This window comes from Globicephala melas, chromosome 11 (assembly GCF_963455315.2).
Source record: "Globicephala melas chromosome 11, mGloMel1.2, whole genome shotgun sequence".
NCBI lineage: Eukaryota > Metazoa > Chordata > Mammalia > Artiodactyla > Delphinidae > Globicephala > Globicephala melas.
Genome location: NC_083324.2, coordinates 71,614,705 through 71,630,903, shown reverse-complemented (window position 1 = coordinate 71,630,903; position 16,199 = coordinate 71,614,705). Strand labels below are relative to the sequence as shown.

The following is a 16,199-nucleotide window of genomic DNA, read 5'->3' as shown; positions in this document are numbered from 1 at the left end:
AGCTCCTTTGGGTAATTACCAAGGAGTGTGATTACTAAATCATATGGAAGAGTATGTTTAGTTTTGTAAGAAACTGTCAAACTGTCTTCCAGAGGGGCTGTACCATTTTGCATTCCCACCAACAATGAATGAGAGTTCCTGTTGCTCCACATCCTCACCAGCATTTGGTGTTGTCAGTGTTCTGGATTTTGGCTATTCTAATAGGTGTATAGTGCTATCTCGTTTTAATTTGCAATTCCCTGATGACATTTGATGTGGAGCTTGTTTTCATATGTTTATTTCCCATCTGTGTGTCTTCTTTAGTGAGGTGTCTATTAAGGTCTTTGGCCCATTTTTTTTTTTTTTTTTTTTTTTTTTGCGGTACGCGGGCCTCTCACTGTTGTGGCCTCTCCCGTTGCGGAGACGCGCAGGCTCAGCGGCCATGGCTCACGGGCCCAGCCGCTCCGCGGCATGTGGGATCTTCCTGGACCGGGGCACAAACCCGTGTCCCCTGCATCGGCAGGCGGACTCTCAACCACTGCGCCACCAGGGAAGCCCTGGCCCATTTTTTAATCAGATTTTTTTCTTATTGAGTTTTAAGAGTTCTTGTATATTTTGGATAACAGTCTTTTATCAGATGTGTCTTTTGCAAATATTTTCTCCTAGTCTGCCACTTGTCTTTTCATTCTCTTGATTATAGTCCTTTTGATTTTGTCAGTGGTGTAAGGAATTACTGCATGCTCCCCTAGAGATCTCTCTAAGTCCTTCCTCAGTATCAACCAATGTCTTTTTGTGCAGTTTTTATGCATATAAGTATATATATTGCTTTGTGGAGTCATGCTCAGAGTTTACAATATTATCCCAAAGTACTCAAGGACTGCATTACCCCAAATTAGTGTGTCTCTTGAAGGATGAGATGGCATTGAACCCTATTCCTCATCGATCTTTCAGTGTTTGGTTGGAGGTTTTTGGGTTGGTTTGTTTTTTGATTTTTTTTTTTAACTTTAATAATCAACTGAAATTTGAATGTTGGAGCACAGACCACATACAGCTCCATTCCAGGGGACTCTCTTTGGTGCTCTTGATGTGCTGCTAATCACACTGTTTTCTCCTCTTCAGGACTGCTGACGGAGGAGGCTTGGTAGAAAAACACTATGTCTTCCTGAAAAGACTCTGTCAGGTGTTGTGTGCGCTGGGCAATCAGCTGTGTGCATTGCTGGTGAGCACTTTCTGGAGAGTTTCAGGGCCATTTGAGGAGAGGATTTAGAAAGTTATATTTGTGGAAGGGGTGACACATGCCGTTGATTTTAGCCTGAGGGGGCATTTCCCTACAGATTATTTCTTATAATTCTATAGATTAAATTATTTTAATTGAGTTTGAATGATATAGATTTTTTTTAACAAATCAATTATTAATGTCAGTAGTAAACATTCACATCTGTTATTCCATCTGTTATAACATCTGACTAAAGTCAATGTTGCTACTCCTGTTCATTTTGGTACTTGTAAAACTTCAGTCTGCCGAGTGCATTACCCTTTAAAGTCCTATTAGGTCATGAAACATTATGGATTTGAATAAAGAACACTTTTCCCAAATCTAAAGGATGTATTATTAGATCATAAAAGAAAACTTTAGTCTGATTGACCTGGAATTAACTGTCTTTAGGGAAATGTTTAATACTCAGTCTTATGTGTTAAAAGGATATTGGTACAGACATCTGCGCTTGATGTTATGCCTTTTTGTGGTGGCTTGAATGGCTAGAGAGGATGGAGCTTCAGATATAAGATGTGTACCGTCAAGTGGTTATTTACTAGGTTAGGTCACAGAGATGTGATTAGAGTAGATCTGAAGAAATATACGGATTTCTGAAATCAATACTCTTGTTTTACTATTTGACCACAGAATAGGTTTTAATGATGATGGTTAGGGAGATAAAACAGCTTTCCTGTGTTTTAGCCCTTGAAAGGATGCCTTCCTTAGGCCACAAGGAAGTATAAAGTCCTTTCAAACCTGAAATTTTTGAGGGTATAAGTTGTCAGTATTTGTTACTCCACTCTCTACCCTGACCTCCCCATCAACATCGTTAATGTAGTGGTCTTTTTGTCCTACAGGGTGTGGATTCTGATGTAGAAACACCAGCAAACTTTGGAAAATACCTGGAATCTTTTCTGGCTTTCACAACTCATCCAAGTCAGGTAAACTTTATGGAGGTGACTTCTCAAAATTTTAGTTAGATAAATTAAAATCAAGCACTATGGCCTGAAGTAATTAGCAGCTGAAGTATAAAATGTGACTCTTAAGATCCTAGGGAATAACTGTAGTAGCATTTCATTTAGAAAATTGCTGAGTCTTCTTCCTGAGCTAAGCATTACAGTCTAGGTCAGCAGTTACCCCTCAGGTAGTATCATTCTGATAAGGCTTAATCAGATATGAGGTATGTCCCAGGTGATTTACCACTAAAGACGTTTTAAATACAAAGTCTGATTAATTGTGTTATTATAAAATTAATTTTATCCAGTCCAAGATTTTCCTTGTAATATCATCCTGAGGTTCCTATATCATTTCTTGCATAAAACAGAAAGTGGTAGAATTCAGCTCATACTCCGGGAATTGCACGTGACCCAGTCTGTCTTATTAACGTACGGTCCATAGTGAGCAGTCATTACTGCTGTACTACAGTATGGGCAGTTTCAAAGTATTACAGATATTTATTTCCATGGAAAAATATAGTGGATAATTGCTGAGCTAAGTAATAGTCTTGGTATATAAAACCCAAATCCTTAAACTGAGTTTTTTCTTTTTTCCCTTTAGTTTTTGCGCTCTTCAACTCAGATGACTTGGGGAGCCCTCTTCCGCCATGAGATCCTATCCCGTGACCCTTTGCTATTAGCAATAATACCAAAATATCTTCGTGCTTCTATGACTAACTTGGTCAAGGTATGCAGTGGAATGTAAAACGTGGAATGTCGGTGAATACACATCATAAGACTTAGATGGCATCATTGACAGCCCTGTCTTGGTCACTAAGATCCTTTCCTTGGGCATATTAGTCTTTTATTCCTCAAGAAGAAATATCTACTCTTTCATATTTTGGAGCACTTATATGCCAAGCGTTGGGCTAAGTGCTAGGAAAAAGAGTGATAGGATGAGAGCAGTGACCATGACCATACAATATGATCATTGCTTTTCAGAGGTTAAAAATAGAAAGGATGGTGGAGTCAGGGAGATTCCAAGAGGAAGTAATGTCTGACTTTCTGAAGGCCAAGTGAGGGTCAGGAAGGTGAATGAGAAGGGGACAATGGAAGCAGATTGCTCATTACCTCAATAGAGAGTTGCTTATGAACACTGAGATCTGTTCAAGGCTCTTGCAGCTGACAGATGCTTCATCTTGATTTGTAAAATCAGAGAATAGGACCCATTCAAGGGTCCCCTTATTTCCTCAAGGAATTCACCTAGCACGTTGCACACCATCCTCTAGTTCTCTGCCGTCATGGTCTTCAGTACTTTTTGAATGAAATATAAAAAGTTACATGCTTATTTCCAGGGTTCAGCATTTAAGAAGACAAATTGTTTCAATTCTTTTACTTATTGCAAGCTGTATCAGCACTTTGTTTTGGGACATCTTTATAATCAAAGACCTTAAACTAATTCCAGAATTTAATTTTTCCTGAGGAACCTGGAAGAGAGTATCAAATAAAAAACGTTGTCCTTCTACCACTCCCAGGATTATTCCTGCTGGAAGCAAATTGTAGACTTAGGGGTAGACCAGAAGCAGTTATTTATCATCATATATCTCATGAAAACCCTCACCCCCTACCCCAATTATGTTTCTCTTTCCAGATGGGCTTTCCTTCTAAAACAGACAGCCCTAGCTGTGAATACTCTCGATTTGATTTTGATAGCGACGAGGACTTCAATGCTTTCTTCAACTGTGAGTGAATTGGCCTGGAATTTCTTCCAGTCTCAGAATGGCATCTAGTGTTATGAGTCATGGTGCATGGCCCTTCAGGTTCTGTATTAAAGAGCCCCAAGTCTGGACAGCAGCCTGTTTAATCTCCATTTGCACATTGCAGAGAGTGCTGGGATTGTACTTATTCCATGCATTGTTTTACCTCTTACACACACACCCCCACAAACATATACACACATACACCGCCTTTGGACATTGAAGTTTAGAGATAGTAACTTAAGGTAAGGCACTCTCATTTTTTTTTATATTCATATATTAGAATTAAATACCATCTTACAATATGGGTCTTTTTTCTAAAAAAGAGAGGAAAACCCCACTATTCCTAATTCTGTTCTGGGTTTTCTGTAACTTGGTTTCCCCCCCCCCCTTTTTTAATAACAACTTTATTGATGTAATTTCTTTGTCATACAGTTCATTCATTTATAGCATATAATACAGTGGGGTTTTTTTGTATTTTCAGAGTTGTACAACCACAACCACAGTCAATGTTAGGATATTTTCATGACCCCAAGAAACCCTGTAACCATTAGCAGTCATCTCCCAATCCCCTTATCCCTCTCAGCCCTGGAAAAGCACTAATCTACTTTCTATTTCTATCTTTCACCTATTCCGAACATTTCATATAAATGGAATCATACAGTGTGTTGTCTTTGGTAACTGCCTTCTTTTTCTTAGCATAGTGTTTTAAAAATTCGTCCATGTTGTAGTATGTATCAGTACTTCATTTCTTTTTATTGCCAATAATACTTCATTGTATGGATATACCACATTTTATTCATCTATTGATAAGTTGATAAATACTTGAGTTGTTTCCACATCTTGACTATTAAGAATAATGCTATTATAACATTTGGGTACAAGATTTTTTGTTATTTTTTTAAAATAAATTTATTTACTTATTATTTATTTTGGCTGTGTTGGGTCTTTTTTTCTGTTCACGGGCTTTCTCTAGTTGCAGCAAGCAGGGGCTACTCTTCATTGTGGTATGCGGGCTTCTCATTGCGGTGGCTTCTTTTGTTGTGGAGCGCAGGCTTCAGTAGTTGTGGTTCACGGGCTGTAGAGTGTAGGCTCAGTAGGTTTGGTGCACGGGCTTAGCCGCTCCGCAGCACGTGGGATCTTCCCGGAGCAGGGCTCGAACCCATGTCCCCTGCATCGGCAGGCGGACTCTCAACCACTGCGCCACCAGGGAAGCCCAGTACAAGTTTTTGAGTGGACATATGTTTTTATTTTTCTTGCGCATATGCGTAGGAAGAGAATTACTAGATCATATGGTAATTCCATGTTTAATGTTTTGAGGAGCTGCCAGACCATTTTCTTCAGCAGCCGTACCATTTTACATCTGTACCAACCTGATCTCCTCTTAATTCCAACAGAAAGAGGAGACCACTTTTGGTTTGCCGCTTATAGCATCTAGCTGGTATGGTGGCTTCTTAGAATTTAGTTTTGAAAATTGCTAGATTTGTTAACAAAGCTTTACTGAACATTTGTTAGATTCAGAGCATAAGTCTGCAAAACAAAATCTCTTGAATGTTTTCCTCCTGGGATGGATAAATGAATAAACATTAACTAAGTATCTGTTATATGCGGTTATTGATTCATGTCTTTCTCTTGGCAGCCTCTCGGGCTCAACAAGGAGAAGTAATGAGGTTAGCATGTCGCTTGGATCCCAAGACTAGCTTCCAGATGGCTGGGGAGTGGCTAAAGTATCAACTCTCAACTTCTGTTGATACTGGATCCATGAACTGTAAGACTTCTTTTGTTCTTTTTCCAACTGAACATTAGTGAAGTATTTCTATGTATCAAAACTGTACATAGAAATAAACCTCTGAGCCACATTTCAAAACAGTATGCTAATAGTGTTCAAAAACAGCTTTGCTCACTGCCCCGTTCCATCCTAGAGAGTGAGCCTTTTCACTTGCATGTACAGGCAGAGAAAGCAGATATAATACCAGATTTTAACTCTGTTTAAATTAGGGTAAAACCATGACCCTATCGGTTTTGCCTTCATTTTTCTTTTCTAACAGAGTCAACAATTGTTTATTGTTGATTTTATTACTTCACCTCAGGCAACATCTAACAAACATGTCTAGACCTAACTTTTTAAAGCTGTTCAACCAAGTTCTTGCATGGCATTTCTCTTAAACTCGGAAAAAATGACTTGTTAGTCGGGCACAACAAGCAGTGCAGGGGTTTCCCATATCGCTCAGCCCCCTCAGAGCCTTTGGGAAATGCCACTTTATTTAAAATCAAAATAACCCCCCTCTACCCAAAAGCATAAGCTAGGTAACTTCTCAGTGCTCTGTATCTTCTGTCTGTCATCTTATTAACGCAGGCAGTGGGTGAGAGGATTGTAAGGAAAGGGTGTAAGTCACTGCTTTGGAAAAAGTCCACACTATGGTCAGTTACCAAGTACACTAGTTACTTGACATTCATGGGATTTAACATTCAGTTTTATGTGTTCACAGTTGACTGTAAAGGTCCCTGGTATCTAGTAACTTGAAGGTTTGCAGAGGCCCAAATATGTTGTACCAAGATGAAGCGAGTAAATGTGGGCACTGTATGGAAGCAAGAAAAGTAATTTGTAATTCGTTTCGCGGGGGCCTTGCTGTCTAAGCGACGGGCTTTGATGATACTTGTGGGGCTTTTTCTTTTCTTTGTTTTCATATTTTGGTCGCGCCATGTGGCTTGCGGGATCTCAGTTCCCTGACCAGGGATCGAACCTGGGTTATGGCAGTGACAGCACCAAATCCTAACCACTAGGCCACCAGGGAACTTGATGATACTTGTGAACTTGGAGGGTGGCACAGTTCTCTGCACAGGGCCCTTGCAGTTGTCATGAGGCTACTGGGTGTGAACAGCATTTTGTATCTTACAGCAATTCCTTGTTGGAAAGATTCTTTATGGTCTTAGATATCATAATTATTTAGATTCCCATGGACAGATTATGAAAGGGGGGGAAATTAATTAATATTTCTCAATTGGCCAGGCACTGGTTTTGATGCTTACATGTATATTCTCATTCAGTACTTAAACTGGCTTTACAGACAAGGCTCACAAAGGTGAATTTAGACAGTTTGTTTTTAGAGGTAGAGGCAGGATAGGGATCCCTTTCTGCTTCCTTTTCTTTTCCCAGGCTGAGAAGGGTTAGATTACCTTGTTCCTTCAACTGTGAAATTACCTAGTGGTTTCTACAGCCCCGTGGTCTCTGTGTCTTCTGTGATCCTACAGTGTTTATAAGTGCGTGCGTGCGTGTGTGTGTGTGTGTGTGTGTGTGTTTTAAAACCCTGTTCCCCTGCAGCTGGAACTGGAGAAGGCAGCCTCTGCTCCATCTTCTCACCTTCATTTGTGCAGTGGGAAGCCATGACCTTTTTTTTGGAAAGTGTGATCAACCAGATGTTTCGAACATTAGATAAAGAAGTAAGTAATTGTTTATTGTGCTGATTGCATAACAATTTTGATCTTTTTAAAATTATTATTCATTTATTTATTTGGTTGCGCCAGGTCTTAGTTGCAGCAGGCGGGCTCCATAGTTGCGGCTCGCCGGTTTCTTAGTTGTGGCATGCGAACTCTTGGTAGCAGCATGCATCTGGGATCTAGTTCCCTGAACAGGGGTCGAACCTGGGCCCCCTGCATTGGGAGCGCAGAGTCTTAACCACTGTGCCACCAGGGAAGTCCCCAGTTTTGATCTTCTTAAAATTGGCAGTGGGATAGGAAAATATGTGAGTGTGCATCTTACAGAAGAGGAAACTGAGATTCAGAGAGGGTAAATAACATGCTCAAGGTCAAATAGCTAATAATTAGAGCTGGGACCCAAATTAGGTCTCTCTGACTTTAAGCCCCGCAGTGTTTAGTATTCGTTTTAGGGGATAATAAGATGAGCCTGATAGTACAGTGAACCACAGGTAGGGTAACTATTATAGGGAGGACAGTGATGGAAGCCTTGAATTGGAAAATCTAAGAGATACCTGCCAATTGATGGCAAATTGACCAGAATATTCATGATGGCTGATCTGTGTCCCTCTTTCCTGAATAATCTGATTAAACCAGATAACAGCATATACTATATTAACTGTGTTAATTAGATTAAAAATAATTGGATCACTTATTTTGGGGTAATTCGTCTTAACTCATTCTAGGTTAGTTGTAGAAAGAATCTAAGTCCCTTGAAGATAAGTGAAATACAGTGCTTTTTCTCATAAATGGCTTATTAACAAATTAGATCTTAGGATCATTAACTCCATCTGTTTTTATATTCACTTCAGTTTGAAATGATGGCATTCTGAGTTTGTTCAATTTCTAGTCGTAGGTAATGCTACATCCCTAATAATGCAGCATCATTTGTGAAAAATTTTAATAACATGGGGTAATGCTTAGAATTTTAAGGGTTAAGAAGCACTATATAAAACCATATGTGACAACCATATTTATATAGAGTGTGAAGGAAATTTAGCAAAAGTGGTTTTCAGTTATGTCAACCTCCTTTTCATGTCTGTATCACAGGAAATTCCTATTAATGATGGAGTAGAGCTATTGCAGATGGTCCTGAACTTTGACACCAAGGATCCCCTCATCCTGTCCTGTGTCCTCACTAATGTCTCAGCACTCTTTCCATTTGTCACCTACAGACCAGAGTTCCTGCCCCAGGTCTTCTCTAAGGTAAACTCCCTCTCCTTTGTAAACTTTATTTTGGCATTTCTAAGCTAATTATTTTTTGTAACTGTTCTTGTAAGTATATGAGACAAGCTAATAAACAGTTCTTTATTCATTTATCAGATATTTACTCAGTACTTAATGTGGAGCAGGCACCATGCTAGTAGGAATGCCTTGTCCTTTGCTACCTCTCTGTTTGGGGAGAAAGGCACATAGACAGATGCGGTACCTACGTGGCATTGCAGTTAGTAGACATGTACACTGAGATGGAAAAGAGTACCTGAAGGAGGAGGTATCAATGTGTGCTGTCAGGTTGGGAGGTGATTTGTAAGAGGAAAGGTTTTGGAGTCCAGTTGAGGTGACTAGTGAGAGGTGAAGCACCACCTGAGTGAGAATATTGGACCAGGAGGAGGGAAGGAGTAAGGCAGAGAAGGGGTGAGTTCTGTTTTGCAGGACTAGGTTTGAAGTATACATATAATATCTCAGTGGAGACATCTCGTGCTAAACTGGCTATTGGAGGTTAAAGGTCTAGATTCAGAAAATTACGAGAGAAAATTAAGGCATCGCCATCATAGAAATGCCAATAGTAGAGGTGAAGCCCTAGCAAAAAGGAGTTTTATGTAGCGTTGGACATGTAGCTCAAGCAGAGAAGCCCGACAGTCACCATAATTGAGGAAGAAGCCCTCAAAGAACAAGAAACGGGATGGCCAGAGAGATGGAGAAAATGTTGTGTTACAAAGTCCAGGAGAACTTCAAAAATGTGGACTCATTTGTTGCCACAGAAATTCTTTAAGAATTGGAGAGTGTCCATTGGGTTCCTCTAGACCTTTGTCAGCGTGTTATTCCATCATAGTGGCTAGGGCAGCAGTCACATTGCATTGGGTTAAGGAGTAAGTGGGAAGTTATGAAATGGAATCAGGGAGAGTAGACCACTCAACTTTTAACAAAAAGTGGGGAGATGTGACCATGGCTGAGTTCTTGGGTGATAGCCTAGATTGTTCTGGGATTCTGTGGCCTTTATCTTCGTAAAGTGTTTGCTGGTAAAATCGTGAATCTCAAGCCTCTTGCAGTTATCCGAGAAAATGAACATCTGAAACTTTGTAATGCCAGTTGAAAACCTTTTTGTTACCGTATTGTTTGCACTTTAGGGATTTTGTTAGAAACTTTGTAAAATACTTTATGCATTTGGTACTGATGAGTGACCTTTTTTCTTCCCCTTAGCTATTTTCATCTGTCACTTTTGAAACTGTTGAGGAAAGTAAGGTAAGATCATTAATTCAGCCTACCAATTCTAACTTCTTAAGAACAAAAATGTGAATACCCAACACTTAGTGTAGATTTTTCTAATACGCAAACGGGGTTAATAAAGGCAGGAGATAGTCATATGATGGGCTGTTTTGCACTAGAGATACTCTAGGACAAACAGTCAACATGTGGATTCTTGCTAACTATAAATATCACTTGATTATACTCCCCTAGCTGTGAAAATTGTGAATTTACCTCTGAAGGAGATATTTACATGATTCTCTGCAGCATCTGTTAGTTATATTAAAAGTAGCTTTAAGTTTATCGAATATCTCTTCCCAGGCACCCAGGACCCGGGCGGTGAGGAATGTGAGGAGACATGCTTGTTCCTCCATCATCAAGATGTGTCGTGACTACCCCCAGCTCGTGCTGGTAAGCCCTGGACTCTGTTCAGGTAGCCACTGAGACATGCCGAGTTTGGGTACATTTCTCTATAAATCCACACCTAATTATACCTCACATAAGGTTGGTCTTCCCCAACTCCAGAGTTACTCAGTGAAGTTTAGAAATGCAAATATATTGCCTCAGAATGAATTTTTCTCTTCCACATGGATGACCACGTTTTCCCTGTCAGTGTACACCTCTTTACCGTGCTATGTGTGTTGTTCTTAACCACCACTGCCAAGTGATGTGCCTAGTCTTGAGAGAAGCCAGCTGCAAACCTCAACCTTTTTTGGAGGGTTTCTGTAAGAAGTTTAGCACTACTCCAGATAACAAATTAACCAAAGATTTCTTCTCTGAATACACAGCAGTTATTTGTGTGTGTCTGTCTGTCTCTCTCCCCATCTCCCTCCTTTTCTCTCTCTCTCTCTATAAAATATATATACATAAGTATATATGTATAGAAAACAAACTGATCTTTGTCCATGAAGATACTGTAAAAGTTGATATAGAAATAAAAGACAGATGTTTTTCACAGTTGGAGAGTCGGAAAGCGCAGTTACCCAAATACTCAAACCTAAATTGCCTTGCCTGTTCAGCCACAAGAAGAGTGTTGTAATTAAATTATTAAGTGACAGTCTTATTGGCCTGACTGTCCTGGAAGTGTCTTCATCCTCTTTTTTACCTTCCTTGAGTGACCCACCACGCCTTGAAACTCAGACCTTCACCACCTCTGGGTTTTTTTCTTTGTGAAATGCAGCCCAATTTTGACATGCTGTATAACCATGTGAAGCAGCTCCTCTCCAATGAGCTGCTCCTGACACAGATGGAGAAGTGTGCCCTCATGGAAGCCCTGGTTCTCATTAGTAACCAGTTCAAGAACTACGAGCGTCAGAAGGTGTTTCTGGAGGAGCTGATGGCACCCGTGGCCAGCATCTGGCTTTCTGAAGACATGCACAGGTAGGGGAGATCCTCTGCCCTTGACCTTGACTGCACTTGAGTACCCATTCTCTTCTAAGACTATGTCCGGGGTCGGGGTGTAAGGATATCGAGGTGTAGTGGCACTATCAGTGATAGCTGAAGGCCTCTAAAGCAGGGGTCCCCACCCCCCCGGGCCACAGACCGGTACTGGTCCGCTGCCTGTTAGCAACTGGGCTGCACAGCAGGAGGTGAGCAGCAGAGGAGAGCTTCATCACCGCTCCCCATCGCTCGCATTACCGCCTGAACCATCCCCCATACGCCCCCGAGCCCGGGTCTGTGGAAAAATTGTCTTCCACGAAACCAGTCCCTGTGGTGCCAAAGAGGTGGCACCGCTGCTCTAAAAGCAGTCTTGTAAGTGAAGTGCCGAAAACATCACCTTGCTCTGCAGAGGCGTAGGAACAGAGACGAAATGACTAAGATGGATAGTGTGGGTTGGAACGCCAGAGTGAGGTCTGCTGTGGTGTCTAGTTGCAGCTTCAGCACATGTAAAGAAGTGAGAACAGCCAGTAGGGCCGTACAAAGTAGGAGCTGCACAGACACCCCTCTGTGCCCACACAGCCTTCTCAAGCTCGTACCCTTTTTGATTCTTAAAGTGTCACTAATAACATTTAGAAGTGGGAAGAGAAGTTAATAAATCTTCATATGACAGCTGACAGTTTGATTAGATTCCTCTCACTGTAACAACTGCTCTTTGGGGGTCAAATAATCACAGCTTATTAGCTCTTGAGGAAGAAACTATCCTTGCTTAAAATCATGCTGTAACTTGTCTTTCCCTCACCAACCTTTAGAGTGCTGTCAGATGTTGATGCTTTTATTGCCTATGTGGGTGCAGATCGGACAAGCTGTGACCCAGGCCTGGAGGATCCCTGTGGCTTAAACCGTGCACGAGTGAGTAAGCCTCTCCTGGGATAGGGAGGGTGCGTAGGCCACAGGTAGGAGTAGGGTGTTGTCATTTGTCCAGGTTCTCGTAGACTTACGTTTTTTTGTGTACGAGCAAGAAATCTGGGAGTCTCCACTTCCGTTAGTGTCTCCTTTCTTTTCTTCTTTAGTCTTAAATTCTTGAGTTAGTTCTCACAGCAGAGCAGGTGGTCTTTTCTATGAAATCATTATTTTGGCTTTAAGGATCTGTAAATAGCTTGGAGAACTGAAGGTGTAATGAGGAAGTAGGTCAGAACTTGGTCAGCAGGGTGGGTTCTCCCTGCCTTTGCTCTCTGGGAAGTAAAGTCCTAAATGGTGGCCTAACTTGCAAACCTGAGATTTTCCAGTTCTTTGCTTGCTATTCAAATAATCATTGTTCCTGGCTCCATAACGGCAAAAGTCTTATTAATTAACCTGGCAAGTAGTCAATTGGTAGAAAGTACTATGAGTGAGGATTAGGGCAAAATCTTTGAAGGCCCAAACAACTCAAAAACAAGATGAAATGTTGGCAGGGTGAATACTGTTTTGAAGTATGTCCAAGCCACCTTCTAAATGGGGTCCTGTAAGCCTCTGGAAGGATATCCTCATGAAAGGGAAGCTTTTAGAGCCTACCACTGGTCCTGAAGATGGCATTGAAAGGATCCCTTTTGGACTTGACCTTAAAGGAAGGGACAGGGATGGGGGTGGGGGGGGCGTCTTTTCCTTTTGTCCAACTTCTATGTCATCTTTGCCATAATCTTGCAAATATCTAATAGCACTTTTGTCTTTTCTTCCCCTTTTATATTTACCTTTCATTTTTATGTTTTTCTGTAGATGAGCTTTTGTGTGTATAGCATTCTGGGTGTTGTGAAACGAACTTGCTGGCCCACTGACCTAGAAGAGGCCAAAGCTGGGGGATTTGTGGTGGGTTATACATCGCCTGGAAATCCAATCTTCCGTAACCCCTGCACAGAACAGATTCTGAAACTTCTTGACAATTTGCTTGCCCTTATAAGGTGAGTCAGAATAATGGTTTTTCTCTGTTGTATTTTTGCCTTAAAAATCTCAAAAGCTTAATCTGTTTATACTTCTTCAGATCATATGGTGGTAAATAAGAGATTAGGTCTTGTTTCGTTCTAGAGGGACTCTCCTTTTTAAAAGTAACATGGACTCTCACTTTTTTTGTTGTTGTTGTTGTTATAATTTTATTTTATTTATTTTTGGCTGCGTTGGGTCTTCGTTTCTGTGCGCGGGCTTTCTCTAGTTGTGGCAAGCGGGGGCTACTCTTCGTTGCGGTGCGCAGGCTTCTCATTGCAGTGGCTTCTTGTTGCAGAGCATGGGCTCTAGGTGCACAGGCTTCAGTAGTTGTGGCTCACAGACTCTAGAGCATGGGCTCAGTAGTTGTGGCACATTGGCTTAGTTGCTTAGTGGGATATTCCCAGACAGGGCTCGAACCCGAGCCAATGTCCCCTGCATTGGCAGGCGGATTCTTAACCACTGTGCCACCAGGGAAGCGCCGGCTCTCACTTTTATAAGTCTTGCATCCCAAGTGAGCACGTGGGGGCTAATCTCAAAATGGCTTTTCTCATTTTGAGCCTCCTCTGTGTTCTTTTACTTCTTTATACTTCATTTCTACTTTTTACTTTGTTTCATTTGGTCTAAAGTTTTGCCACTAAAGGAATTGTTCATTGGGAGCAGGGCAGTTGCTTTCTGTAGTGGTGCTTTTCTGGGTCAGGTATTCAGACGAGCTAATCTGAATTTATCGGTAGTGACTGTGTTCTCAAATGGACCAAACATCCAGTGGCTGAACATGCCAAAGGAAGGCATGATACGTGCTGCACATCAGAGTCCTAGGTTTTTACTTCTCAAAGCTGAGTCCTCAGACCAGCAGCATCAGCAGTCACCTGAGAGCTTGTTTAAAATGCAGTATTAGGGCTTCACCCCAGACATACTAAATCGGAATCTGCATTTTAACAAGATCCCCAGGTTGTTTGTGTGCACATTAAAGGTTCAGAACCACTGTTATACATCACATGAGCTAATATAATCAAGCGGAAGTAGGCCAAGTCTAGGCTTGTTGGTTACTCACTATATGTTTGATGATTCAGGGATAGATGCTGTCTACAGTGAAAGAAAGCCTTTGGAGAGAATCAGTTTTTTACTGGCCAAAGCAAAATTTGATTGCTTTTTACATCTCCTAGTGTTTCTGAGTTCAGGTTAGAGCTCTGCTCCACTGTTTTTTGGCCTCTTACCCAGGGTGTTAGAGCGGAGTCTCAACTGAGTAAACCAAATTTACTCAACATAAGTAAATCAAATTGCTCATGTCTCAGGGATGCTCTGCTGACAACAGACACCCTGGACCATATGCTTAAGAATCCAAGGTTTTAAGTTAATGTTGACCAAATTGGAGGGCTGGAGTGTCTGAACAAGTTGTCATTGTGGACATGTCTATGGAAATAGACAATACTTTGCTCTGATTTCAAAAGGAGGAAAAAGATTTGAAAAAGAAGTATGGGTTACATGTTGAGAGGGTAGTAAAATATTTAGTCAAGGAAAAGTTTGTCTCCATATTGATGTTTTTAAGACCAAAAGGATCTTCTGTAGTTTAGAGAAATGTGAAAGTGATGAAGTCAGATAGCAACAGACTCACTGACTTTTTAGGCCTGTGGCCAGAGTCCCTGTGGTGGGAACCTAGACCTGGAAACAAGGTTCATCCCTGGTTAGGTGAGGAGACAAGAGATTGTCATCTTGATATTTTCCTAAGAGTACAACACTTTTGGAAAATCCCAGAGTCAATCGAAAGGTATTTTGAAAAATGCTGACCGTAGTTAATGGAGTAGTTAGATTCCCTGAGTAGTGTGCAGCTGGAGCTGTTAGAGTTTTGTCTGGTTTTCGTAGTAAGTTTTATCTTGAAGTATAGTGTTAGGGGTACAAATATACATAAGAAAAGGACACAAATTGTGAGTGCAGGTAGATGAATTTTGACAAAGTGGACACCTCCATGTAATCAGCATCCAGGTCAAGAAACGACCTTGCCAGCAAGTCTTTTCAGGCCTGCGCGCCCCCCAAGGGTAACCACTATTCTAACTTACCTTCCCAGCACCTCTTTTCAGTCCTGCGCACCCCTCAGGGGTAACCACTCTTCTAACTTTAACATTTTGCCTGGTTTTTTGAGCTTTAATAAATGGAGTCAAAAGCATGCACTCTTTTGTGCCTTGGCTTCTCTTGTGTAATATTATGTTTGTGAGCTCATCCGTGTTATTGCATGTAGTTGTGGCTTGTTCATTCTCATTGGTGGGATGGTATTCCATTGTGTGAGTATGCTGTAACTCATTTATCCATTTAGTGTTGATGGACTTTTGGTAGTTTCCAGCATTTTTTTATCACTACGAGTGCTGCTGTTAACATTCTTACAAATGTTTTTTGGTGTATGCATGATTTCTGTTGGGTAGGAGCAGAATCCTACATGTAGAAGTAGAATTCCTGTTTATAAGGTATGCATATTTTCAGTTTTCATAGATAGAATCAAATAGTTTTCTAAAGTGGTGTACTAGTTTACATTCCTACCAGTTTGTGTATTAACTCCTTGTTATAAAACTCCTGTTTTAACTCCTTGTCAAACAAAGTCTGATAATCGAAGGTGTTAGAGCTGTACTGTCTAGTATGGTAGCCACTAGCCACATGTGGCTGGCTACTGAGCGCTTGAAATATGGCTAGTCTGAATTGAGATAAACTGTAGGTGTAAAACACACACTATATTTTGAAAACTTAGTACAAAAAATGTAAAAATATCTCTAATTTTTATATTGCTAACATATTGAAATGATTTTTTGATGTGTTGGGTTAAATAAAAAGATAATTTAACCTGTTTCTTTTCACTTTTTAAGTTTGGCTGGTTAGAAAATTTTAAATGGCTTATGTGGCTTACATTTTATTTCTATTGCACGGTGTGTTCTTAGTGGGTTAGGGTGGAAGATAGTTGTGGGGAGCAGAATTCTCTGGTTCTCAGAAGGTTCATTATTATCATTCATTATC

General features: G+C 40.8%; 1 protein-coding gene and 1 non-coding gene across 5 annotated transcripts in view; one reads left to right on the top strand and one right to left on the bottom strand.

Moving 5' to 3' along the window:
* The window catches only part of XPO5 (exportin 5), a 45,581-nt gene that overhangs the window by 11,431 nt on the left and 17,951 nt on the right, over positions 1 to 16,199 (top strand). For all 4 annotated transcript variants that reach the window (XM_030870606.2, XM_060307826.1, XM_060307827.1 and 1 more), the window contains 12 exons: positions 1,099 to 1,198; positions 2,092 to 2,175; positions 2,792 to 2,917; positions 3,821 to 3,911; positions 5,566 to 5,694; positions 7,249 to 7,367; positions 8,451 to 8,606; positions 9,822 to 9,863; positions 10,188 to 10,277; positions 11,047 to 11,246; positions 12,056 to 12,155; positions 12,999 to 13,180. In XM_030870606.2, coding sequence (XP_030726466.1) covers positions 1,099 to 1,198; positions 2,092 to 2,175; positions 2,792 to 2,917; positions 3,821 to 3,911; positions 5,566 to 5,694; positions 7,249 to 7,367; positions 8,451 to 8,606; positions 9,822 to 9,863; positions 10,188 to 10,277; positions 11,047 to 11,246; positions 12,056 to 12,155; positions 12,999 to 13,180 — 1,419 coding nt within the window. The remainder of the gene's footprint in view (positions 1 to 1,098; positions 1,199 to 2,091; positions 2,176 to 2,791; positions 2,918 to 3,820; positions 3,912 to 5,565; positions 5,695 to 7,248; positions 7,368 to 8,450; positions 8,607 to 9,821; positions 9,864 to 10,187; positions 10,278 to 11,046; positions 11,247 to 12,055; positions 12,156 to 12,998; positions 13,181 to 16,199) is intronic.
* Positions 6,650 to 6,721, bottom strand: TRNAD-GUC (transfer RNA aspartic acid (anticodon GUC)). Its single transcript has one exon. It is a non-coding gene; the product is annotated as a tRNA-Asp (tRNA).